Source organism: Hetaerina americana, unplaced genomic scaffold (assembly GCF_022747635.1).
Source record: "Hetaerina americana unplaced genomic scaffold, ioHetAmer1.1.p SCAF_14, whole genome shotgun sequence".
NCBI lineage: Eukaryota > Metazoa > Arthropoda > Insecta > Odonata > Calopterygidae > Hetaerina > Hetaerina americana.
In genome coordinates this window covers 9,463,313-9,489,961 of record NW_027286514.1, presented here as the reverse complement: position 1 = coordinate 9,489,961, position 26,649 = coordinate 9,463,313, and the positions used below count along the sequence as shown (strand labels likewise).

General features: G+C 39.9%; 2 protein-coding genes across 5 annotated transcripts in view; one reads left to right on the top strand and one right to left on the bottom strand.

Moving 5' to 3' along the window:
* Nucleotides 1-5,128, top strand: part of LOC139686324 (coiled-coil domain-containing protein 177-like) — a 115,350-nt gene extending 110,222 nt beyond the window's left edge. For all 4 annotated transcript variants that reach the window (XM_071583485.1, XM_071583481.1, XM_071583482.1 and 1 more), the window contains exons 11-12: nt 770-982; nt 2,599-5,128. In XM_071583485.1, coding sequence (XP_071439586.1) covers nt 770-982; nt 2,599-2,881 — 496 coding nt within the window. In that variant the 3' untranslated portion in view covers nt 2,882-5,128. The remainder of the gene's footprint in view (nt 1-769; nt 983-2,598) is intronic.
* Nucleotides 5,129-17,615: 12,487 nt separating this feature from the next.
* On the bottom strand, nt 17,616-25,954 carry LOC139686425 (uncharacterized). Its single transcript, XM_071583614.1, has 2 exons — nt 25,940-25,954; nt 17,616-18,533 (listed from the first exon to the last, which is right to left on the bottom strand). The coding sequence occupies exons 1-2, from the start codon at nt 25,952-25,954 to the stop codon at nt 17,616-17,618; spliced, it is 933 nt and encodes a 310-aa protein (XP_071439715.1).
* Between the last annotated feature and the right edge of the window lie 695 nt (nt 25,955-26,649).

Sequence of the window (26,649 nt, the reverse complement as noted above, 5' to 3'; positions counted from 1 at the left end):
TTTTTAAGAGACTCTATTAAATGGAAGCTAATGCATGCATTATGCATTACATATTTGCTCTCACAATACTTTATTTGATTTGCAGTATCAAAATTATTTCTTGCTAAATAAAGGAGTAACTTACAGTTAAAGGGTGTATCTATGAAACATTCAGTGCATAGATTGAAAATTAAATTAAGAGCCTGTTGCAAGAGGTATTTATGAAAAGGGTTATTAATTATATAATTATTATGTATTTTGCATAATTGGTGAATATTTTAAACATTCCCACACTCCTTTCCATCATTCTGCTGCCATACAATTATTATTAATGTGCATGGATGTCACTTGTGTCTGAGTTGGCTTAATTCCTTTAAAAAGCCATATCTTTTTACAAATCTAACCTTTCCTTTTCTTGATCTTTGTTTAATTTTCTCAATGTTTCCTCAGCCCTTTCTTAAGGATTATAATCTACTCCATGTTATTCTTTTAAATATGCATAAGGTAAATCATTATGAGAATAGATAATCAAGTTTTTCCTGTTGGATGTTATGAATATTGGATCCAACTATATTAAAATTTAATACAGTTAGCAAGTTCTTACACAAAATTGAGGCTGTTACATACAATGTATATCATTTTACACGTACAATAAAATAGGCAATTGTCACTGTTTCTTTCATCAATCATGAAATTAGATTAAAGCCTTTTGGGAGATACTTTGTCTAATTTTGAACTAGGTTTATCTTATTGGGGTTCTTTTCTTTATTGCTTGAAACATTTTCCACAGCCTGGAAAGAAGCATCAAGGCAGATCGCTGCCGTCAGTTGAACAAGGAGCTTGAAGATGGTCTAGTGGCCTGGAGAACCCAGGTAGTATTATTACAGGAGGCAGCTACAGAGAAAGCAGTGAAAGAAGTCACTCGCAGAAAGGAAGCCAGGCGTCAGCACATAGTGGAGGAACTGAATACACGTCGAGAAAGACATAACATACTCATGAGCAGGTAAGCATGCTAATGTATTATTTCCTTAATGCCCTCATATCCTGACAATATATATTCCCTCTTCAGTGTAATAATGTATTTTGGAAAACTGTGAAAGTTTTATGAGATATGTAATTTGGATTTCTTCAAGCTTTTTCTAAATATTTGTCTCTAAGAGTGGAGCATGATTTCTACATGGCATTGTGCACTTTCAAATTTGTGCATTGTATTTAAATTGGAGTTCATTTTAGATCCAATTTTTTAAACCCTACTTGATTATTTTTCAATAAATAAATGGTCAGGACATGTATACAATATTACACACTTTAGGAACTTTTTGAGTATGTTTTCAATGTGCAGTCCAACTAATTTTCTGGTCAAAATTGCACTGACATAACTAAATTTGAGAACCAGAATTCATTACCTCTATAAATAGTTGATACATTATAATAACTGATATATTATGAATTACTTAAAATATCTAAAAAAATTTAACTAAATTTGATCCATGGAAAAAATAAAATTTGGAACTCTCGAGAACTTTAGCCAATATTTTGCACATTGCAAAGAAATAAAGCAAAATATAATTTTTATAGAAGGAATGAAAAGAGCAGTATATTGACCTTGAACTAGCTAATTTTTAAAAAGATTTTATCATGTCTTAGCTGAAGATTCAAAAACTATATAAATGTCTGCTCCTGATTACTATCACAGTGCATGCACAGGAAAGAGGCGCTAGCTTTTTAACCATCTGGTGTATAGATGTTATGAAATATCTCTAACTCAAATACTGTTCTTGGTGATTAAATGCAAAATAAAGTTTATTTAAAACTTCAGAGGCTCAAGCTGCTTGCATGCACAAACTCACCAAGTTGATGTCACTTTTGTTCAAGCTAATTTTTGTACTCATATAATGCTTCAATTTACATATTTCATTGCAACAATTTCAGAGTGTAAAAATCATTTGCCTTGACTGGGATTCGAACCCAGATCCCTCAATATCCAGTCGAGTGCTTTAGCCACTTAAGCTAACAAGGCGTCCTCTTAAACTCTGAAATTTTGGGGCTTTTAAAGGAACTAGATGTTGTGACGAAATACCGTACATACAACGCCACAGGCATTCGTATTCGTGCGCAACGTGCCACAGTCCAGGAGGTTAAAGCCAACTTTAAACACTTATGGTGTTTATCCTTTGACAAATTCCAAAGAAACTGCGGGAGATGCCGCAACAGTAACTTTTAACGGAGTCATCCGCTAATGTGCATTTCAATGCAACAATTTCAGAGTGTAAAAATCATTCGCCTTGACTGGGATTCGAACCCAGATCCCTCAATATCCGGTTAAGTGCTTTAGCCACTTAAGCTACCGAGGCGCCCTCTTAAACTCTGAAATTTTGGGGCTTTTAAAGGAACTAGATGTTGTGGTATGGTTAACATGTGAGTATTCAGATAACTCGCATTTGGACATCTTACATTTATTTGTAAATGCTGGGAAAGAATTCCCATGTTACTATTGATTGATTTTAAGAAGAAAATATTCCCCCAAGGACAAGAACAGTAGTACCTCCTCTCCCCTAGTATATTCCTTGGGACATTGATGGTTGTGCATTAACTGGCACTTCATCTGTCTTCCTTAAGGATATGTGCGGAGGAGGAGGCAAGAAACAGGTGGGTTCGCGAAAGCATAAAGCGGAAAGAGGAGAGGATGAGGCGTCTGTGTGAGGAGCGAGGGGCTGCTGTTGGGGAAGCAAGGGAGAGGGCTCGGGCGACTGCACTTCTTCGAGACTCCCTGCGTCGGGCCCTGTCTCCAGACACCTTTGACCGAAGGGCAGCAAGGGTCGCCCTTGAGGCACGCATGGACCCCTCTCGCCCTCCAACAGCCAGCCCCACAATGAATCGCTCTCACATTCACTTAGGGTGATGAGTGCAATGGCAATTCAAAATAAAGAGATGTCTTTTACCACTATTTGTTTTTCCATGGCATGACTGAAAGCTAATGATAATAGCAGTGCATCAAAATATTACGGACGTCAGTGCATGGTGGGATGATGTGATAAGGTTTCATTATTTATATGGTGAAATGAATATTTTATAAGATTTTGGTGGATATTTCATGGAAGTGTGCTTTTTGATGCCTCAATGAGAACTGAGTGAGTTAAGTTAAGTTAAATGAAGCTCTTAGCTAATGGAAAATGTTAAATTCTGTAATATAATGGTGTTCCTACTTATATTCTGTGCATTGCATGTCTGGTTTTCAATTGTTTTCCCTAATAACACTGAAATCCTTCATCAAATAATTAAGATCTTGGTGTATCAGCCCTAGAGACATTGGACAAATATGCCACATATATTGGATAATTTTGAGTGTTTGCTTATAGTCCAGTCCAAAAACCCTCAATGGACTTGTTATGAAAAGTCAGCTAGTAAATATTTCAGAATGCTGGGGTAGAATATGCATTAAAAATCAAAGGTGATATAAATATATGTTGTTATTTTTCATGCAGAAACAGAGTTGGAAGAATTACATTTATTTCATTTGTCTCTTTTATTATAGGCCATGAAATATCTCATTAACATGCTCTTATAATGACTACCAAGTTAAAAATTCCAACAATGAGGAGCTTCTGATTTTATGGGCACCTCTTTATGCATCAGAATTAATTGTTGCAGCATCACATAATATCAATAGTTGGTATTCCATCTTTTTTTATTGAGGAGTATATAAGCAATGCACACATCCCAAAAATAATTGAGACTAGCATGTATGTAGTCCTTATCTCTTTCAGTTTAAAATTCCTTTTCGTCTTGTAACTTATATGGGTAATCTGTGATAATTGTATGGCATTAGTGAACGTTGCCCAACTATGAACCTGAAATATCAATCATGTCTTTCTTAGCGAGCTCACTGATTCCACATAGCTATGCACCTCAACAATACATTTAAAATATAATACAGTTCCACTGACTGATGAATGCCATTGTGATATACCAGGTAGCCTGTACTAGTATTGGGAACACGCAATTGAGCAAGAGGCCCTATGATAAAAAGGGATACATGGAACACTGTTTTGAGGTGCCAGCAGTGGATATGCCCTTTTTCCTCAAAAATAGTGGCTACCCTTAAGGCTGATTTAGTATTTGTGGACTTCATTGCACAAAGTCTGAGTTAGAATTTAGCTTTAAATCATTTCTTTTCATTTATTTTTATCTTGTTGCATAACTAAATTTAATCAAGGGGTAAAACATTATTCTACGGTTACATTGAACATGCTAGGTAAATGGAAGGTATTGTTATTTTTCACTGGGATATTATAATATTTATTATTATAATGATCAACTATTTGATCTGCATAGATCACAGCAAAGTTCTGGCATTTTCCCTTGTTTGCATCAAAATAAATGATGTCCATGAAAGTTCACCAAAACCTCCAACCAGTAGCAGAATAAGCCTGTGGAAATAGTTTTCACAGCATAAGAGTGATGTTCCTTGGTAATAGTATTTTTATCGTATAATAGGTTTTTATACTTCTAGAATTGAATATGTATTTGTATTTATTCTAAATCCAGTTTGAATGTGCTATGAAAACCTGTTTATGTAAATTAGTTGAATTTTATAGAGTAGTTTATGATAAAGTTGAATATATAGCAGCTGTGATTTGAGAGTGTTGTTTCTGAAGTGTATTATATGTTCATATATAGTTATCATGAATATGAGGCAGTATACTTATTCCAGTATTCTTGGTATCTATATTGGCCTAAAAGTATTTGTTGATGCATAATCTGAGGTCTTGATTGATGTTGTGTTCACCTTTAGAGAGTGACTTTATTTTCAAGGTTATGTTTATTAGGGTTTTTATTGGAATCCTGATAAAGTGTTAATTATATTTATAGTCTATAGACGATTTCTTTGAAATGTTTGGTAGAGAATATAATTATGAAAAACTACTATTATCTGGTTTCCTCTGAATCATAACCCAGAGAAAACCATGATTTTCAGTTATTAAAACTTATTTGGTATCCGTTATTCAGATTATTTGTGTAGTTTTTGGGAGAATACTATTTATAAGTGTGAATGCTTGGAGTAAATGTAGGGTATGAATCATGAAGTATGTTTTAAATACTGCTTTGTATTATGAATGGGATGAATAAAGTTTTGTGTGGCTAACGATGCGTGACTTAGCATTGTATTGATTATTTTCCAACTAATGCTAGCCTACTACCATATAATATTTATGTATGACTAACAGTTTTCTGTATGTTGCATTATTTATAAAAGTACTTCAGCATCAATGAACCATAATATGAAAACGAGGTTATCAAATTTGCTTATCTGACTTTCATGATAGATAAGTCATCAATTGTGCATAATGCCACAAATACCCACCTGAATAAATTATATTCTAATTGTAAAGGAATCTCTCAAATATTTTTTAAATCTCACATCATTTTATTATGGAAAATAATCTTTTTTAAGTGTTAAATTTTTATTACCAGGATTAATATCTTATTTCGAGCTCCAAAAATTGAGAACTAAATTGCATAATAGCTGTTAATATTATCAAATTCAACTCCATTATGAATTATGCATAGAGCCCAACCTTGTGTTTTTACACAGTGGTCTGGAATGTTATCCAAATTGCTCATTTGTAAATAATTTAAAACTAATGAAAATTTAACTTGTGTACTCACAAAAAAGTTATAATAACTGACAACTCAGGGTGAAAAATGCAAAAAAAATTATGAAATATTATTTCTCAATATGATATGCATTTAATGGTCAGTTAGTCATTGCATCAAATACTAATATTTTTTTGCTTCAGCACACAATAAAATTTTAACATCACACATTTTATAAATCATCTGATGTCTTTTTTTGTGATGCCTCTGGTGGCCTATGTTCTCCTTGGGATCTCGATAAACCTTTGTCTTGACATCAGATTTCCCAGGGGCTGAACCTCATGAGTTGACAAAACAAAATCATGAGTAGAAGCATTTTTTAGCAATACCATCCATGGAACATCATTGTAATGTATAGCTTTAAGGCAGTAAATATTTCTTATATCTCTCCTACTTTTTCTAAGCTAAAAACTGTGTCGGACATGCTTCATAGTTAATTTAAATACTGAAGATAGCGTGAAAAGTTAAACAGTTTAGCCTCTCTATATACAGTATTTTCCCATCGATAACGCGCACCTTATGTATAACGCGCACCCAGAACTTCGTAGTTATCATTAATTTGTACAGATACCGCTTGTCAGGGCTTCATAGTTATCTTGAACGTGTATAGACGCCGTATATCTTTATACATCCATATATATATATATATATATATATATATATATATATATATATATATATATATATATATATATATATATATATATATATATATATATATATATATATATATATATATATATATGCGCGTAAAAATTATATACAGTGTGTAAAAATACGTCTATGTTTTTGATTTTTTAAATTTTCATTACACAACGCGCATCGCCATTTTTTCGATCATCTGAACATTTCCGTATAGATAACGCGCGCATTATCAATGGGAAAATACGGTAATTTAGCTTTGCCAAGTGAGCATCTATTTGTGCGCTCACATTTATTATAACAATGATTATAAATTCAGGGCAATATGATTAATTATTTTGATTTTTACAAGTCGCCGGTACTTGGAAATGCATTTATTGTCCGGCAAATGAACACGGCGCCTTATGAGTATCGAAAGTGAAATGGTTTTCGAAAAATTGGCTCGAGCTTAGTCCTTCATACGCAAAATAAATGCTTAATTTTGGAGAGAGAATTTTGTGATGCGCGTTCTTACGCACATGTCCATCCTTCGGCTTGACAAAAGGTTCCATTTTTACTAGTTCCCTGGGCCACCGAAAGAAACCTGAAAGCGGCATTCAAAAGGTTTCCACTCAAACCCTCTGTTAAGGAGTGAGTGCATTTGGCAATCGTTTCGTGAACACCTGCTCTGCTCTTCCTTCTTGCTGTCACTTCATGCTTCTCGAGTAGCGCATTCCGGACGTCCAAATGCGACTTCCGACTCGATCAATCACTTGTCAGCCCTCTTACATTTCCTTTACCCATTCTCTTCTCCAGGTGTCAATCTTTATCGTCTCCATTCAGGATTTCCATTTGGTCTATCGTCAACCTTCTATGCTGATGAACTTAGCTTCCGGTTCTTTAGCCCACTTAGTTCCTCTCAACCTCACAGCTACAGACCACTGGCATGCGAGAGGTTAGATAAAGACATGGTCAGATACAATAACGGGGTTACTCCATGGTAGCGGATATTTGACTGTTGATATTAGTTCCCATGTGTTTTTTTCTGCATAGACTTTAAGCTAACGTTATGTTTGTCTTTTAGTGAAGTAACTTTATTTTCTTCAACTAATACCGATAACAACGTTATATCAGCTGGTCTTCCTCATCTAGGTTCTATTGTGTAACTGCTGCTATTACAGGCCAAAGTGTTACTCTTTTGTTTAAAGATAAATACAAGTTTACCTATTAGCATAAAAGCGAAGGACATCCAAGCTTATGACATGACTCCAAAATGATAAAAGCGCTTGTTTTGGTGTTTCTTCCACGTAAATATATAATGTCTAGTGGCATTATATATTGCACTGAAAATTAAATCTGAAGGTTTATAATCCGCGTAAAATTATCATCCAATACCCCAATCATTGTCCGCTTAATAACGAGGATTCGATTACCGACGGAGGGAACCCCTTTCAGTCATGTGCACGTATTTATCAATTCTTAGGAGACTTTTAACGTGATCATTATTGCACTATCTTTGGGGTGGGAGGGTACTTAATTGTATCATTCCTGTCAATATTAATGTTATGCTGGGAATATCGTCCGAGCTTCTGCGTCTATGCATGGCGGTGTGTAATATGGGGAGGTGTGAATTTTATTGCGTATTTAGTGTGCAATGCAAGTTTTTTGTCGAAAAGCTAAGAGAACCTTTACTCTCCCTAAATATTTTGTTTCAAAGATACATTACTGAAACGCCTCCAGCAGAGTGGATATACCTATGATTCGCCAAAAAAATTTCCCCCGCGAAATAGTTTCAACGGAGCGTGAAATCACTAGTTGAAAAAATAGGGAAATATTCCCGCAAAAATGTCTCAATCCTCGACATACATGACGCAAGATGATTTCCCAAAACATATGACGTGAAAATGTGTATACAACTTCGGTGTCGGGAGGTATGATGTACGTATGGTGACATCACATTCCTTTTTTTGGAGAGAAAGTATTCTGGGTCGCTCAAATTAATTCTTACTCGGACTTAAGTTGGTTGTTAGTGAGATGAATGGTGGGTGGAGACGAGAGTTCTTCGCCATTCAATGTCGAACACAGCCCACCCTTATGACAACATCAGCGCAACCAGTAACAGCCTTAGAATGGATTCCATGGTCCACCCGGTGCAAGTCGCAAACTAGGCGCCATCCGACCTCGAACTTTGTTATAACCACCACGAGAGAAATGCCAAAATATGTTGAATTTAATTTCCAGTGTACTGGACGCGCAAGCATCATGTTATTTACCAGTTGCGTTTCGAGAATTCTACTTTAAGCCGTGGTCTTTGCCGTAAGTGTTAATCACAAGTAACGTTTCCTTTGATTAAGTTTCTGTTGGGGAGGAGCTCGACATATTAGGTCCTTTATTACTCTTCAGCATAAATAAGCATGCATAAGTGCATGTTAGGAATAAGACGGGTAACGATGGAAAGAAATCTTGCGTTGGCTTAATCTTGTCAATGAATGCTTACAAACGTCGTGAAGTGTTACGAGATTTAATTTTCCGTCCGCCGGTTGGCATACGTTAATACGGATGACTATGAAGTAATCTGCGGACTAAATTTAAATGGGGTCTCAGAACCATCCGATGATCAAACCTAGTTATTTGGAATGGACACTGATTCGCGGTCATTTCAGTGGAATTTCGTAGTCATAATGAGCAAATGATTGGCTCGAGTCCCGCCCCAACTTTCGCCGAAGACTCCGAACTCGACTCTGCCTCGCCGATAATTTATTTCAGTGCTACTTTCAACATTACCATTTTTTACATTCATACAATGTTTTATATTCGCCCTGGAAGGTGGAAATGATTTCATTTTTTAGAATATAAACAATTGGGATTTTACATTATTTAAATGCTGGTATGTTTAACAGTGGTTCTGTTTCTGTCAAGAGTTTTTCGAGGGAGAAGGGGCGTTTACACCCATCTTTATGGAATTCTGTTTCCGTTGCTTTATTCGATGGTAGAATGCGTTGGTCACGTCTGTACACTCAACGGTATCACAGCGGAAAGACCGAAAGTTCGTAGCCTGTAACGGGCATGAATGTCCTCTTTGTCCCAACCAGTTCTTTTGGTCAGATGTTGTGCTATCAACTTAGACGTTCGAGCTCATAAAAAACTCAGCAGTACTAACTGGAGATCGTTTCTTAAACATACAAATCAATTTATACATTCTTGTCATTTTCTCACACTGCTGACTATGGTCTGATCGTCAATGGTTCTTGTTTCTTGCCTAAATAATAATGTTTACGAAATTGAAAGTTTTATTTTTCATACAGGTACCTGTATAAGACAATTTTTCCAGGACTAGTAGCTTTGAAAGACGGGTCGCGGGCCGTTTTTGTTTACGCACGACATTAATTCAGCCTTGTTAGCATCCAGTGAACAATTTCTAATATATATTCTGATTCCTCCCGTCACTTACCCTCATCCTCCCAGCAAAGATTGCCAAAATACCATTTCACTTCCTCGACAGCTTGATTTTAAAGAGCTCAGAAATCGTCCTCCCATATCTCGGTCAGTGCTCTCACGGTTTCGGTGTGTGCAATTCCTCGGACATTAGGGATTACCGCCGTTCTTCAACCCTCTTTTTCTGACCAGCTCCCGCTTACACAACGAAGAAAAACGATCACTCAACGCTAACGGGAGACCGAGCGCGTAGGTAAACGCCCGCCTCGTCGGGCGTTTACCTACACCGAATACTTTTCCCACTGTTCCTACCTCCTGTCTCCAACTATCACTAGAGACGCGTAAATTGTATCCCTCCAAGGACACCATGAGCTGCACCCAGTTTTTCCGACACAGAATGCGTTGGAGATTTCCGCTTTAATAGGATACTGCAGGTACGAACAATTAAGAGTGATTTCTTAAAACCACTTATTCCTTACTGTTCACAAAATAGGAATGTGATTAGTTGTTAATACGATGATTGGTGACCTTCGACCTCCTTTCTACTCTCATTATCATCAGTGGTCATCAACTCTCGTACAACGTATGTTTGGCGCAGAGAACTCTCGTGAATATTAGCCTAATCATGCTTTCGTATATCTCTTTTACATCTGTCATTATTTGTTTATGCATATCATCCGAGTTATTCCTCTGCCGTCCATTTCGTTTCCATTCCCCAAAACTTTCCCCTTTGTACTGCCACAACTGTCTTCAGGCAGCCGCTGCCTGTCCTAATGTGTGTCCGATCAAATTTTCCCTTGAACCTTTCGGTTGTTTACTTCTTTTGACTCCTGTCTACCTTATTTTCGTTGTGCCTACTCCTGTTTACCGTATAGCGTCTTACTCTTCTTCATCCATTCTAAATTAAAATAACTAGTGTAATTAATATGCCTTTGAGCTACTCTTGGATTTGCCATGCATCATTTGATATCTTTCTTTACTTTATTACTCTATTGCGATCTCTTCTTCTATTATTTTCTATACGAGCCCCCTTATTCATCGCTTGGTCTATCTGTTCGATTTATATTAACTTATTTGGGGGTCTAGATTAGTTTTCTGGTCGTATTTTGCGTAATTACTGCGGTAAAAGTGAGATTTTGGCGTCACATAGAGTTTACTGTAGTCGTAGTCTAAGGCATTGTTTCAGCTGGAACTCAGCTTCTTAAATAATGTAATGAGTAGAGGGTATTGTTTTTTAAAGAATTATATCGTCGAAATATCTAGAATTTTTGGATTGCATCGGATTTCTACCGCTTATCCATAAAATGAACAAAAAGTATGTATCTTCTGAGTATAAGCACTCGGCAAACACAGTGTTATACGTTATACGAGGGTCATCCGGAAAGTAGTACCCGTTCGTGAAATAAAGACACAAAAGTAAATATTAACAAACATAAAAAATTTTATTTGAAAGAGGATACTTTAAACTACTTCTCAACATAATCTCCAAGCAAATTAAGGCATTTGTCATAACGTGTGACAAGTTTCTGTATTCCTGCTGCATAGTCCTTCGCCGCCAGCTCATTGAGATACGCGAGGGACCCATCTTGCACAAATTTTTGCATAATGCAGATGGTGTTTAACAATTTCATGAACAATTGTTCGAGAAACATTGGGAAAATGCTCACAGATGTCATCAATTGTGACGCGCCGATCGTTCCTCACGAATTCGTCAACTGAGCTCACCAGTTGGTCTGTAATGACAGACGGTCTCTCCGAACGCTCATCGTCGTGTGTGTTCCCCCTCCCCATGTTGAAGTTGCGACACCACCGCCGAACAGACGACTCGTCCATTACATTGTCTCCATACACCTCCTTTAATTGGCGATGAATATCACATGGGCGAACGTTTCTTGCATTGAGGAATTTAATCACTGCCCTCACTTCACAACTGGCGGCGTTCTCAATTTTTTTAAACATTGTAAACAATCACAGAAACAACACAGGCAATGCTAGCGTCACGCAACTTGGCTCAGAGAAGGCAGACAAGCCACTGAAGCTATTTGACCTCGTCCAGCGGCTACTCGCGTCGTCAGCACTTCATGCGGCACGAACGGGTACTACTTTCCGGATGACCCTCGTATTTCACTTACTCTATCGTCCATCATACATGTACATTCGAGGCTCTTGTTTTCCTATATATCATAAAGATTATGTAACTTTTGATTTCAATTGACCATCGAAATGACGATAACATGGTATTATTTTTCAAATAACTGAATTCTCTTCATTTACATATTTTTATGTTTTTTATCTTTCGGGGAATAGGTCACAAACGTCTGCTACGTTTTTCCAAGATATATGCTTCCAACACGAAGAAATTAGTGCTTTGATCACATCTCAAGATCCAAACGAACGAAGATTCACCTCTCGAAGAATCCAGAGTACAGTTATTCCAGCTCCACATTCTTGGCTTTGCCTCAACGTAATAAGGGAACCTGGAATTTTCTCATTGGTGAGCCACAATTCGAATATATTTGACATAATGCAGTTGCTAAAGTTTCACGATATGTTTTGGCTAAATGTGACGAATGGGAGAATTTGTCGGAGTCCCTATTTCGAAAAATTTTAAATAAATCCTAATATTTATTAATTTAATGGCGAATGAGGGTATTAAGTTCCATTTACCCCATTTTTCTTTCTTCGGTTTGTTCTCTAAGGTCATTCTACAATGGGTCTTTAGTCTCAAGTCTCGCAGCTGACACCTCGCGAATGGTGCGAATCCTAAATACGGCAATTGGTTGACTTTGATTGGCTTGAACGGAGCTTGTCTTCAGTCTCCAGTCTCAAAAGAAAATAATATAATCTCATTGAGAATTAGGACTTATAGTTGAGGATAAACTTTGAGACCTGTTGTAGGACCTCATTAAATCCATTTCCAAGCCCAGGTAAAACTAAGTATATGCGCGTGGAGAAGGGTATAGAAACGTTGGCAAAAGCATCCTTTGTACTTCGGACTTTCAGTCACTTCGAGAAAACGGCAGAAGGCACTCCAGCTTTCGATTTTCTCCTCTCCTATAAATGATTTTCCGATGAATCAGCGGTATAGTTCCTTCTGCTCTTTCCGCGGGGAGTGACGTGCGTTTGTTTCTATCCTGTGGCACGCGAGCCAAAAGTTTTCGGTCTGCATGTTCGAAGTCACTTAGCTTCCTTCACCACAGCCTATTTTTATTTGCTCTTTCCAAGAAAGGTAGGCCGCTTTCGGCTCGTACTAAGGAGAAGAATCCTGGGCTCGAAACTAAAGGTGGAGAAACTCCATTTAAAGTGGTGTAACTGACCTGCGCAGTGTGTTTGTAGTATCTAAATGGGTGAATAATTTCTGTGGAAGATGTCCGTTTAGAATACGAGCAATCAAAATGTTGTGAGTTCGGCATATATTTTTTATTATGGTCAATATTTATCGGTAATGGTAATCATTTCCCTTGAGCGCCAGGAGTTCTTACTTTTTGGGAATATTCAAGAGGAGAAAGTTTGCTGAACATTGCGTACACTTTGTGAACACACAGTGAGTAGAAAGAGAAAATGAACAACGTACACGAATATAATGGTGAGATGCGTCACACGGGAATCAACTTTTGTATGCACTGTCCCAATCAGGCGTGGCCCCATTCTGGTAGCGTTTGAATTTAATCCATTTCATGTATCTCCAGGTCATTTTCGATTCTTCTAATATAATGCCAGTTGAATCGAAGCACCCGTAACGGTAAGTACCGCGGAATGAGATGTGGTTGCAGCAAGCACATTTGTAATAGCATGTGCATAATGGTAGGCATTTCGTCGATAATGTCTTCAAATTTATCTTATTCGATTACTTCTCTTGTTTTATTCAGATAATGTTTTTGCATAATGAACCGTTTGTTTTAAATGAGATTTTCATTTGTTGCATGGGTTATTATGGTTTTCTAGACTAAACGAAGTAAACTAAATTTTTTGGCATAAAAATTTTTTTTTCTAAAAATAAACACGTCATTTCTGTTTTCATTAACGACTGAAAAGTTTGAAAAATAGTTTCCAGTCCACCAGCACGGCAAAAAGTGTTTGTAAAATACTTCAACAACCAGCATTTTTATCAAAAAAATCTTTAAACTGTCAAGATCAGTCTATCTGATTTAAACTCGAGTAATCAAGCTAATGGAAGTTAGTTTTATCTTGCGAGATTTTTCAATGGATTTCCTTTCCCGTAATACGGATGAAGCAAATGATATTGCGGCTTCATCATCTGCTCTTTTTAAATCTAAAATATTAAGTTAATGAGTTTTATTAAAGTTCAAATAATATAGCCATACTGTCAGAACCTGGAAAAGTTACCTAGTAGCTATTGTATTGTGCATACTAAACATCCGTAGTTTTTGCTGGAAATAAAAATTTGCACCCGACATGTGATTCATCTTACTACCATAAGGTAGGTTGGACATTTTCCCTCGTCACACAATCTATTCGCACGAGGACAACTCAATTGCTCGGATGTTCAAGGATGATTGGCTATAATATTCCTTTATTTGGTTAAATGTTTAAATTTCTTCATGGAAATGATCATGCACATCAATTGTCCATCCCTCGCCCTAATTTGTTGATTATCATCTTTCAACCCAACGGTTCATTTTTTAAGTGCGTGGGGAATGATGATGTGCCTGAACTCTTATCCTAATTCTGCATTTGCACCAACTAATTAAGATCGCCATTACGAGTATAACAGTTATCAGTCCGAGGTTGATGTCGATGCCTCAGAGAAGGAGGTCACCTTAAACTCCGCCGGAAATGTTATGACAGACTCACATAATGAGTAACAACGGGTACTAACTCTTTGTCCTGTAACGCTATTCTTTTTCCTAAAAGTTATTATATCCAGAAAATTGCCCAGTGACTGAACGCCCTGACCTCACCCCTAGTATAGCGTAGAAGTTCAATAACTACATTAACAATGCGCCAAAATCCCTTCACCTGGTGATTATGCGTAGTTCATTTGCATATTTTACAGCTTTTAGATATTTATGTAAATACAGAAACTCTTCTATAAACGCTTCGTAGAAGACCAAAATGAAATTGTTGTAAATCAAAACCAAGAATTCTTTTTCATCTATAAAGAAGCATTGCCGATGAGTGGTCAAACTAAAAGCATTCCTGAAAATGGTTGTGCGTAGAAAAATCGAAAAATCGAACTAATTAGGAGAAATAAGAGTCTGTGTATGATCAACCAAAGGGAACGTTCTTGAAAACAAATAACTTGATAGTGATAGGCATTCGAACGAGTAGGTGGGCGTGGGATTGTGAGAATGTGATTTAGAAAAGAGGAATGACAATGATCAAAAAGATAAAGAAGATATTTAACTTTTTCAAAAGAAAAATCAAAGTACAACTCTTGATTCAAGTAGTTTCAAAGGATTATTCATATATTAAAAATGCCAAAAATTCAGAAAATACAAATTTTATTATTGTATGGCCTCACTCAGAGTTCCTAACCGCACCATAAACTTGCACACCTTGTGAGGTCAAAAGAATATTCCGATTATAATTTTGGTGCTTATGAAATTCGCCTTGAATTAAAAATTTTCAAGGAGGAGAAGAGAAGGGTGATGTAGTGGCAATTGGAAGTTTTTAATATCATAAAAAGGGAGAAATGTAAAGATCAGTGGCAAAAATTCGGAGGAAGAGTAAGCAAATAAGAAAAAAGTGGGAAATTAGGAAGGCCTCAAAAAAGGTAATAAGCGAAGCTAAACCTGACGAAACAATTGAAGGGTAATAACTAAGTGAATTAGAAATCATGGGTTACAGGAGAGTTGATTAGAAGTATGGAAGGAAGAAGGGATTTGAAAAACATGAACCTTGAGCACGAGGAACTAATGTAGAGAGAGAGATATATAATATTAAGGCGAGAAACCAATACGTATTATCGAAAAAACGAGTATTGATGGAGCATGGGACAAGGGTGAAGAAAACAGTTAATATGCAAAAACTGCCGAGTCCGGCTGAAATGGAAAAATACCGGTTAAGGTAAAAGAATAGTTTAGAGGAAGAAAAAGAAAAAAATAGAAAGAAACCCTGGCATGGGGTGTGTTTGTAATAACAGTGACTCGAAAGCAACTTTGAGAACAAATGATTCGTTAAAAAACTCCGGTTATGGAGAATGACTTACCACTTTCGGATCTATGTGGAAAACGGATGAGCGAGGAGTAGAGATGTTTGTAGTGTTAATGTGGAGAAGGTGAAAGTGAGCTAGAGAGAAGAGTCAAATGTATGAATTTTAGACGTGGTAGGTATATAGAAGAGTCTGGAGGACATTCGAAAGAGGGAGGAAAAGAGATTGTGGGTGATGGTGAACGATAATGAAATCTTGATGGATGTAATAAAAGAGAATATGTCATGGAGACTGAGACGGAGATGAGTCTCAACAGGAATTTTGAACGGAGTGTAGAACAATGAAATTTTTATGAAGAGCCATAAATGGGAATACTCGTTGTATGAAACAAAATATATTTCTTCTGAAAGTCCTATCGGATTCTTTAACGTGAAATATTTTTCAGCGGGTTTTCAGAAAATGCCTCTAATTTTTTTTTCAAGCTATGTAGAATTATTGAGATTGCGTACTCGTATGCCGTCTTCCTTTCCTTTGGATGCTGGTTCGGTGAAGATTATTTAAAGTGGTGGAAGAATGATGTATCTCGCGTTCGTATGCTTTCAGGGATTGGTCTCCAGAGCCCACCTTTTTTCACTCACAGTTTATATTTTGCAGTCAAAAGTAAATTAATTTTTCGAGGTTTTATTGTATTTTCCTTTCAGTTTTATTTAGGCAATAGACGCACTGAAAGTATTTATGACCAAGTGTTAACTTGTATTATGGCCAAAAACTATCGTAATATTTCAATTCAACTAAATTCAATGATGGTTAATATTTTTCTCCAAAACATTTCTAGTGCTTTGGACTTCGAAGTTATCAAAGCACTACGATTTCAGCATTATTCGAGTTTTAGCTATAGTCAATTCATTTTTCCAGGTAGATATTGTAAAAAACAACACGAAATATGCAAAAAATTTATATATTTTAATATTACAAATATATTACAAAAACTTATGGCGAAGTACAAAAAGGGTATTTGTTGGGCGCAAAGGATAGGATGGAGGAAAAGGATTTTTGGGAATTTTTTCTTAAAAAAAATAGGGACTGGGTTTTTCATCTGGACGCAAGGACGTTTTTCTCAGGGCTGGCGGTGGCTTCTGTGGCGGCTTCGGGATTTCTTCAACGCTCCACCGAAGACTCCGACCTCTTCAATGAATTCTCTTTCATCATACTGTGTTTTGAGTACCCGTAAAATAGTTTATGCCGCCGCCTGTTGCGCTTGGTTCGCCGGGATGAATGAGTCCTAAGGAAGACGTCCGATCGTAGGACACTTCTCTTAGATCCCACTCGTAGTTCAATTGACTCAATAGGAGACCCAGACGAGGATTGAATAGTCCTGAATTTTTATGTAAAACAAAAAATATTGCCTCATCATGCAATCCTCTTAGTGTCCAACACCATTTGAAACTACGTCTATGATTCGCTAATTCTTGGATTGCCTAATTAACGAAACAAGAGGCTGTTTTGACAAATGGCGTCGTTTTTCAACTATTCGCTCCGAAAGGTGTGGGTCTTGAAGCTCGTTTGGTATTCTTCAATATGTAGCGGTTCCCAAACGCGATTCTTCCTGTCTTCACTGGGCCGAAACAAGACAAGGAGGAGTAAGGCGACGGCCGAGGCGAGTCCAAGGGATGGCGACCGCTCTCCCCGGGTCCCGTCCTCGTGGCCCCCGGGGGAAAACGCCACCGCGAAGGTCTTCTCCATGGTATGTGGGTTCAGGTGAAGGGAGGAGGTTAGGAGCAGGGGAGTGCTTCCAGGATTTGGCTGCTTAATAAGGGCCGCTACCTCCTCCGGTGCTGGGGGTTCCGTAGGACGTGGACACGGAGCCACCGTGAGATCCGCCTCCGGAAATGATTCCGCCCCCGGAGATGATGCCGCCTCCGTGGCCACCGCCTCCGTGGCTGCCGCCTCCGTGGCTTCCTCCTCCGCCGATGAGACCTCCGTCAGCAATGCCACCTCCGATTCCGATTCCGCCCCCAATTCCGCTTCCGATTCCGATTCCTCCTCCAATTCCGCCTCCGATTCCGCCTCCGATTCCGCCTCCGATTCCGCCTCCGATTCCACCACCGATGGCGCCTCCCTTGGACTGGGTCTTGTAGCGGATGAAGTATACCTCTGGTTTGGAGGGTGCGGTGGGCACGGGTGCGGGAATGTTGATCTCGGGTGCGTCCTCGGGCTTCTTGACCAGCACGTAGATGAGGGTCTTCTGCTCGTCCTGGGCGAACTGGGGAATGACGGGTGCGGTGGGGGTGGGTGGTGCGGGGGCCTTGATGAAGACGATCTTGTAGTGCTTCTGGGGAGCGCGAGACGGGAATATGGTGCGGGGTGGGCCGGTGAACTCGGGCTCAGGGGGTGGGACGTGGACGTAGATGTGCTTCTGGATGATGGCCTGTTGGGTGCCGAATCCTCCACCGCCGCCGCCTCCGGAGGTGAATCCGCCGCCTCCGCCGGTGGCGCCGAAAGACCCGAAGGAGCCTCCGGAGCTAGTGAAGGATCCGCCGGAGAATCCACCTCCGCTGCTGAAGCCGCCGCCTCCGAAACTGCCGCCTCCGTGGCCTCCACTGAAACCACCTCCGTGTCCGCCGCCGAAAGATGGGCCGATCGGAGTACCTCCGACATTGGGAGCGCCGTACTGGAGTGGCGCCTCAGGGCGGGCGGATGCGAGCGCCACGAGGGACGCAACCATCTAGAGTGGAGGGGGAGAGATAGAGGAAGAAATCCATGAGTGACAAAGGAGTTGGATTCCCGCAGAAAATGCAAAGCGAAGTGGAGAAAATGAAAAGCCTACATCGACCAAGTGTATTTTAAGGTTTAACCAAACGGAAAGTTGCCTGGGTACCTCTGTAGAGGCAAAGGTTTTTTGAGATATTCCCTGAAGATATGCGGTTTATAATCTTAAAAGAATTAGCTAATAGTTAATGATAATTAAAGTAAAATACACCTGCATGATCATTGACGCTATGCATTCGAGTTAAGTATATACAGGTATGTAATGGCTTTTTTAAAAGTTTGATTGACGTAAAAATATATTTTTGTCATACTTGTACTTTGACGGTGACATTCAACGTATACTACGACATTCTTCATGTGTTAGATCCTTCAGAGAAACGGGTAATTTGAAATTTTTTTCAACTTGTGATCTAGAGGAATATCGTCATTATTTATTCGGTCAAGAATACCTATACGCCATCATAGTCATTCCCAAATGTGCTCACCTATAGGCTGGGATGATAACGTCATTAAGATTATCTGCGGACGCCTTTCCTTATACCCTTGTGACCGATTCACCTGTATTTTCATTCTACCTCAGAGAACATTCAATCCTCATATTTTCGAAGGATGACTCAATAATATCTTAACTAATTAAAGGAGTAGAAAGTGAATGTTTGAATTCAGTAGAATTCTCCCATCCTCATACCTCCCAATGTTACCCGGAAAATATGCTAACTAATCAAACGCTCGCCGAGCAGATGCCGTTGTGTCCATACCGGAAAAGATGCCCATCGGCAAACTGGTGGAAATCTCTCTCTTGAATCGGAAAAAGGACTCTGTGGTTTCATGGCAGCGATGATTAGTAAATGGGATCTAATTTGCGGGATGACTCAGCTATCTAAAGGTAAGGGGAGGAAGGAGGGTTAAAGAGGATGGTTACGAAGGAGGTTACGAGTAGCAGCATCGTTAAAGGATCGCAAGATCTCGGTTGAGTAAAGAGAAAAAACATGGAGGGAACTTCTCGATCGGCTGGTACAGCACCGTCGATTTCACTCAATCATACGGACTGTGAGGTGTTTGCACGGATAAAGGGGAAAATGACGAGCGAGGGGCTGCGAGCATGACCTTTGCCATTCACTCACGCCCCTCCGGGCTGAGTCCGTCGCGGCCCCATCCCTACCGAAGTCCCCCACCCCCTTGATCCCCTTACATACGTGTTCCAGACCGCCGCATCTCTCTCTCTTCATCTCTCTCATCCCTCCTCGCACGTCTTGAGAATCGAATCTCACCTTGCCTCATCTTCCCAAAGGATGCCGCTCTCTCTGAAAGCGATGACCACATGCTTGACCGCCCTCCCGCTTCCCCTCACAACACGCACACCGAAAAACGTCAGAATCCACGGAAGCGAAAGGAGCGTCGTCGTAAATTTCCATTTCTATTTCTCTCCGCCTTTTTCTTAATGGAGGACTCAAGCTATGACCCCGATAACGGGAGGTCGCCTTGTTTTTAATGTTATTTAATTTATCCCTCGCCTCGATTGTTAATCGTCATTTCTTTCCATTACTTTTTCCCATCATTCGAAGCGAGAGGGCATACCAACACATCAGGGAATCCTCATTTGATGCCATTGCATGGACATTTTTATATTCGTGGCTAGCGTAATCTTAGTTTTTTTAACCAACTTTCACTTTCTCTACCGATAGCCGATCACGAAATTTCACGTGCACGGGGTCTTATTTGTACTCGTTCCATCAAAGGTTCTTGGAAATGGAAAGCGTGAAGTTAATGCTCCAATATTATGGCCAGATTTTCCTCTGGCAAAGAGGTATTGAACCTGATGAGGAATGGAATCAAGCGATGAAAGTAACACGCAGATTTTGGTGGCACCTTATTAATTTGTGCTCAATACTTCTTGAAATATATTATTTTGGGACATAAAAGACACTACGGCGAAGTTACTTCATGTGCCTCTCAATTTAAAATCCGTTATTATTTTAACTTTGAGCTTAATTGAATGTGGTTTTGAATTCCTGTATAGCTTATACATTTTATTGCACTACTACATGAAATATTCACGGGATTACTTATTAAGGAGCTTTTTTTTGTATATTTGGTTAATTTTTTAATATATTCTTACATCAAAATTAGTTTTTGTTCCTGGCAAATGAAAGCATTGAATTGAGATATCGTTGCCTCATATTATATGGCGTTTACTTTTGAGTCCCCGATATCCGTATTATTTGATGCTGGAAAGAGTTTTTGTACCTTTTTATCAATGATAAAAGGATATCAATGATTTTGATTTTCTGAGCGTTGCAAATTTTTTATTATTGTAAAAACGTTAATCATCAGAAAATATTCTGGCCGGGAGACTCCGAGAAAACGCGAAGAAAAATCAGAGTTGTCATGGAAATAATGGTTATAAGAATCTTAGATTATCGGCTGATCACTTAGTCATGTACATCTACCAAAAATGCTTATGGAATTCAAATGTATGGAAGATGATGAAAATGTGAAAGTCGAGGAAGCATCGCTTGTAAGTTGCGTAGGAATATGCGGCTTTTGGGCTGTTTTTTTTCTTATTCGACTCTCAAACAGAAGCACTTTCTGTTCGAGCAGAAACGGCCCATTTTTCGAGATGATCGCGTGGGACGGTCTTGTGAGATATTTCGCATTCAGGAGGGGATTCATCTGAGATGAGAACGAAAGGGAAACAGCACACGCTCTTAGCTCCCGTTTCTACGCTTCTCATTTCGACTGCCCATGATTCCCCCTCACCCCACTCACAAACCATCCATCTCTAGCCCCGCCTTTCTCCTTTCCCTTTCATCCGCCGCCTCCCTCCCTCCGATCCCTTCCCTCCCCTCCTCGTCTCGACCGCCCCCCCAATTACCCCCAAAGCCTTTTTTAATTCGTGGGAACACGAAGTCACAGGGGAAGTCCTTTTTTTTGTTTTTAATGAAGGAGGAAGAACTGCCTTATCTCCTCACAACTTCGACTCGGAGATCCATACTCTCTCTCTTTCTCCCTTTTGACAGGCGCCGGTGAAAGTTTTTCCCATCCGACTCGCGACGGATGAGGGGAGAAAGCGGGTGTTTTCTAGGCGCTAAAAAATCCATTGTTCCCCGAGTGTTCATCCCCTTCTCAGTTTTTATGTCCATTACGCCCCTCTGCGTTGGGGATGGCTGCAAGCCTGCGAATACACCGGGATCCTTTTGTCGCTCTTTTTACTACGTTTATAACGTACGAGGTCGTATAATTCATTCATTCATTGCAGATCGGTCCGCATTAAACGATCATGGGACACATTTTCTTTTTTGTTATAAACCCTGTTCTGGTTGACCCTAAAAAAAACTTCTCCTGAATGCAGTTAAGCTGCCGCGATGATGCTCTCTCTCCTGAACGAATTTGTACTCCTTCCGTTTGTATCGTCCGTGACCCCATCGCACACCGAAAAGCTCTTTTATGACTGGGCCTGCAGGATATGTATAACCTAGCGTGGGGGGATGTATTATATTTTTAGCCCGTTCGGTAATTGTTGCGCAAGAGAAAGTGGACTCTCGAGAACCAGTCCGGTGACCCTGAGATGAAAATTTCCGATTGAACTGGGATGCTTGAATGCGCGATTGCATCTTATTCGTCTTCGCTTCCCAAACTGGAATTAGTAAACTCACATCGAAAGCAGCGATTCATGTATTTCTCGTTAACCGTTCGTGAAAATTAGTTTCAAGAAGTTCTAAAGTTGAAAAAGTTGTAATTATTGATTGATATTGTTCATGCCTTTTAAAGTTTCAGGAAATGAGTATACTAATCTTTAACTTACTCCTGTTAGAGGGATATCCGCATTTGACATTTGAATTTGGTATATTTACAGTTGCATTTAACTGAATAGTTTTCGACCCCATTGTGACGCAATTGTTTGATCTGATGGTCAACGTGAGGGTATTGACGACGGTTACAAATATTTACTCAGCAAACTGGAATGAAGAATCGAATAATGCACAAAAGTTTACGATGACTTGAAGTGAGTTGCATGCAGATATCCCAGAGAGTTTCCCTCAAGCATCCTGTCCTACATAAATCCACCGATGGAAGATTGCGAAAATCTGCACGGAGTACGTCTATCGCATTCAAACTCCCGAAATGAGAGTTCAGAGTCGTAGTCCGGAGTGATATTTTTTTGGAGCCGATGACGTGAGGAAATTTCGAAGAGGCCGGTGGCATTCACTTCGCAGTAGGGCATTCGTCCAATCGCAGGTTCGGAGAGCACGATACATATTCGGTGTGACATGGAGGAAAAAATAGCGAAAAAAAGAGACGATTACGGAAGATGGAGCATGCACCTCCGGAACGCGAACATAGGACCAAATGAGGAATTAAAATTATCATTACGTATTTTCAAAGGAAAAAAAATGAAACGAAAATATTCCGGGATCATTTGCGCCCTTTCTTAGGGTCATCAGGAATGGGAGAAGGGATTTCGTGGGTTGTTTGTTGAGACAGAGAGGTCGAGAGTAGGCGGGTGGTCAGGAGAGGTGGGGGGAGGGCGAGGGCAGGACAGTCGGTAAGGCTCTAGGTCACTGGCGGGGCGGTTATGATGATGGTATTGGGGTGGGCTTGGTGGTGTTCCAGCGGCAAGTAGTGGGGGAAAGCAGGCTCTCGAGGAGGGGAGTTGTATGGAGAGGGATGGTGGAAAAAGGTAGAGAGTAAAATGTGGAGTTGAGAGGAGGGGAGGGGGGAGAGTTGCTTCCAGGAGTTTGAGAGAAGACTTCGTTTCGAGAGGGGGAGGGATCGAGGCATAGGGAACGCACCGGGGGGTTTGGCAGGCGTGAATGGAGAGGAGAGAGGGACTGGTTGGGGTCGATACCTGATTGTCGTAGGAGGAGAAAGCTGGCGATGATATGAGTGCCTATCTTCCCATTGGAATCTTTTTTGTAGCTACCCCAACTTACTAACCCACTCGGTTAGGTGACGAGAGGAATGAATATTCTATTATCCATTTCCGTGAGCACGTGGGGCTACTCTTCCAAACTCCCTCTCTCCGGTTCCGACGTGAAATGAGTAATTAGAGGGTCGTGTCTCGGATGAAGAAGAAGAAAGTCCGTCTCCGTCCCGAAAGTCATACTCGAATGTAATAGAAAGCTCTTTTTGGCAGGTGATAGAAGTACTCTCCCGCCGTTTTTAACTGCGTCTTTGTTGTTTAGGAGACGCGGTATGCCTTACGCTTAGAGTTTAAAAAGCTATTCCTGAGTCTAAATCGATCTATTTTCATGAAGCTCCAAAAGAAACAATGCTGGCGTTATGAAGTCAATCTAAAACTAGTTTTCTGAGGTAATATAATGACATTTAGTATTTTGGTTGTAAATTAAGGAATTTTGTAGAAAAAGTGGGGATCGAGATGGTGCGGGGGCTAACGTACTGGCTTCCCACCATGAGGGCGCGGGTTCAAATCCCGGCGGTGTTGAATATTTTTCAGAGGTATCTCGATCCCTACTTGAGGTGCTTTGTGGAGGGCACTTTGAGTGAGTACGCCGTCCGTCGGATGGGACGTTAAACTGCGGACCCCTTGGCGCCTTTCGTAAAGAGTAGGCTAATGCCGACGCCGGGTGTCTCTCCACCCTTCATCCTTTCCTATCCATCCCCTATGGCGCAAATGACCTTAGCTGTCGGTCGCCTCCCCTCAAAACTACTACTACTACTGTAGAAAAAGTGTATTTTGCAGTTAGTATTTTGTAGTCTATCGGATGTTTTTTCATGTTACGTTCATGGTAATAGTTTCCATTGCATTTTATGCCATTATACTTAGATGTTAGTAACGGTATATTTCAAACATACAATATCTAACTGACTCTTACTGAATATACAAAATTAAGGAGCATGGGGATGAGAAAAATTGGCATGTAAAAATGCAAGTATATGCATTACTTTTTCTATTAAATATTATGAATAAATATTTCGTGACCTTTATTAGTTTGAGTTCTTAGCCACTCGCAGCATTTTTATCATATTTGTTGGATGATAACTAACTCCTATTATAATAGGTATTTAGGAATGCAAACGCAAGTTATTCTTACTTGGGCTGAGCTCCAACAGAGGTATCTACGTGCTGAATCGCATCAGACGCGGAAACGAATTTCCTTACTGATACTAATTCTATTTTCGCGAACTCGAAACAATCCAAAACAATGGTTTTCCTATACCCTCCGTTTCTTTTGCCACCGCTGCGCACTGGGGAAAGCAGGACGAGACAGCGTGTGAATGCAAAGTTTAGTACGCATCGCACGACGAATGGGGAATGGTCCCAAATCGCCCTTTTCCGTCGTATCCCTTATTATGCCTCGCTTGGGTGTTTTCACCCTCCCCTCGAAAGGAAAATTTCTGTGCATCTAGGAGAGAGGTGCATTAAAAATATCCAGAGACTCAAAGGCGGTCGATAGCAAAGGGAAAGGCTAGGGAAATTACTTTCGCGTCACGATTCCTCCGATTAATCGCTGCCCTAAGAATCTTCGCTACATGTACGATTTCTGCCCCGTTCTTCAAATATTAAAGTTTCAGAAAATATATCATGTCTTTATTTTTCACCTATCATGTAGGTTTGTATGTCTGAAAATATTGTGTGTTCTTACACGTGAAGTAAAATATAATAATTTATCATTAGAAAAATTTTCATTGTGAAACATGCGTTTTCAGAAATGTTTCGTGCAAACGACCTGCTCCGTATTTTTGCTAGAAATGCAAATACCGCGTGAATATGATAAACCATGAACTATTCATGTTATTGACCTGTTACAATAATTCTTACAAAGTATTATTTTTAGACTTTAATCTTTGTTTTTCATGCTCGAAAAGTGAAAAAGATATATGTGCCAATGTATGCCTGAAGGTATGCTTCAATTTTTCATTTATTCGAGCAAGATTGTCGGATTTCACCGAATCAGTAATAATGATTTGACAATGGCTGAATTAAAATGGTTTATTAAATCCGTACCGGTATATTTAAATAACATATATTTTAGAAATGTATAGTTAAATGGAAATATGAAAAATTGACCTAGAATGCTTTTTAATGGTTCCCAAGATATAAATTGTATTAATTTACTACAAGGATATTCCTTCGATTATTGCCATGGGAAAATGGTTCGGAGTTGATTCGAGATATTCCACGGAGTTTCAAGAAAAATTATCAGTTTGACATTTAAGAAATAAGTCTTTATGAATATCCGTTAGCGAGTGGCGATCCGTGTGGGAAACCATCGACGGAACTTGAACGGAAACCACGGTGGGAGTGAAACCTGGTACTCGGTGCGAGGACTATCCATGCAACAGGCTGAAACACTGAGAGCTTTTGGAAGATTGGTTGAACAGCAAACAGCAACTTACCACGAAGAACTTCATGGCTGGTTGTTTTGGGACGTCGGGGATGCTACGGAGAACTTGTGCCTTCACCGGCTTCTTGTGAGTTTATCCAGAAGTGGAGACGAGAGAAGTGATGCCTCAACTGGGCAAGGACCCCGGTATATAAAGGGAAGAGAGTGAGGGAGGTCGGCCGCGGGGGAGGAAGCGGGAGGGAGGATGAGTTTTTCGGTGGGGGAGAGAGGCTTTTGAGTTGGAGACGTTCGGAAAAGGGAAGAACGAGAATGATGGGGAAAGGAGATGAGGTGTGTTGGACGGGGGATTGAATGGGAGCGTTGGAGGGAAAGGGAATGGGGTTTCTGTGAGAGAAAGGGTGGTGGTGGCAAGGAAGACACAAGGAGGGAGAGTTTAAGGGAGAGAGACCCCTTCTTCACCTTCTTGCACTACTGCTGCCGGGGTCGGGGGAGAGAGGGAGTTTGGGGGTGGGGAATGGGATTGAAAAAGGTGGCGGGGGGTGTGGGGGTATAGAATGCTGAAAGTTGGGAGGGGAGGGAGATGTACGTTCTAGAGAGTATGTGTGTGGAGGGGTTGGGAAATGAGGATGATACGCGGCGCCGTGGGATGAGGGAGGGATCCCGCGGTGGTGGGCGATGGGAAAGGAGAGTGTCTGCTTTGGGGTGGTTGGAGGCGAGGTGGGCCGGCGGGAAGGAGGGAGGAGTGAAATGGAAAGTTCAGGA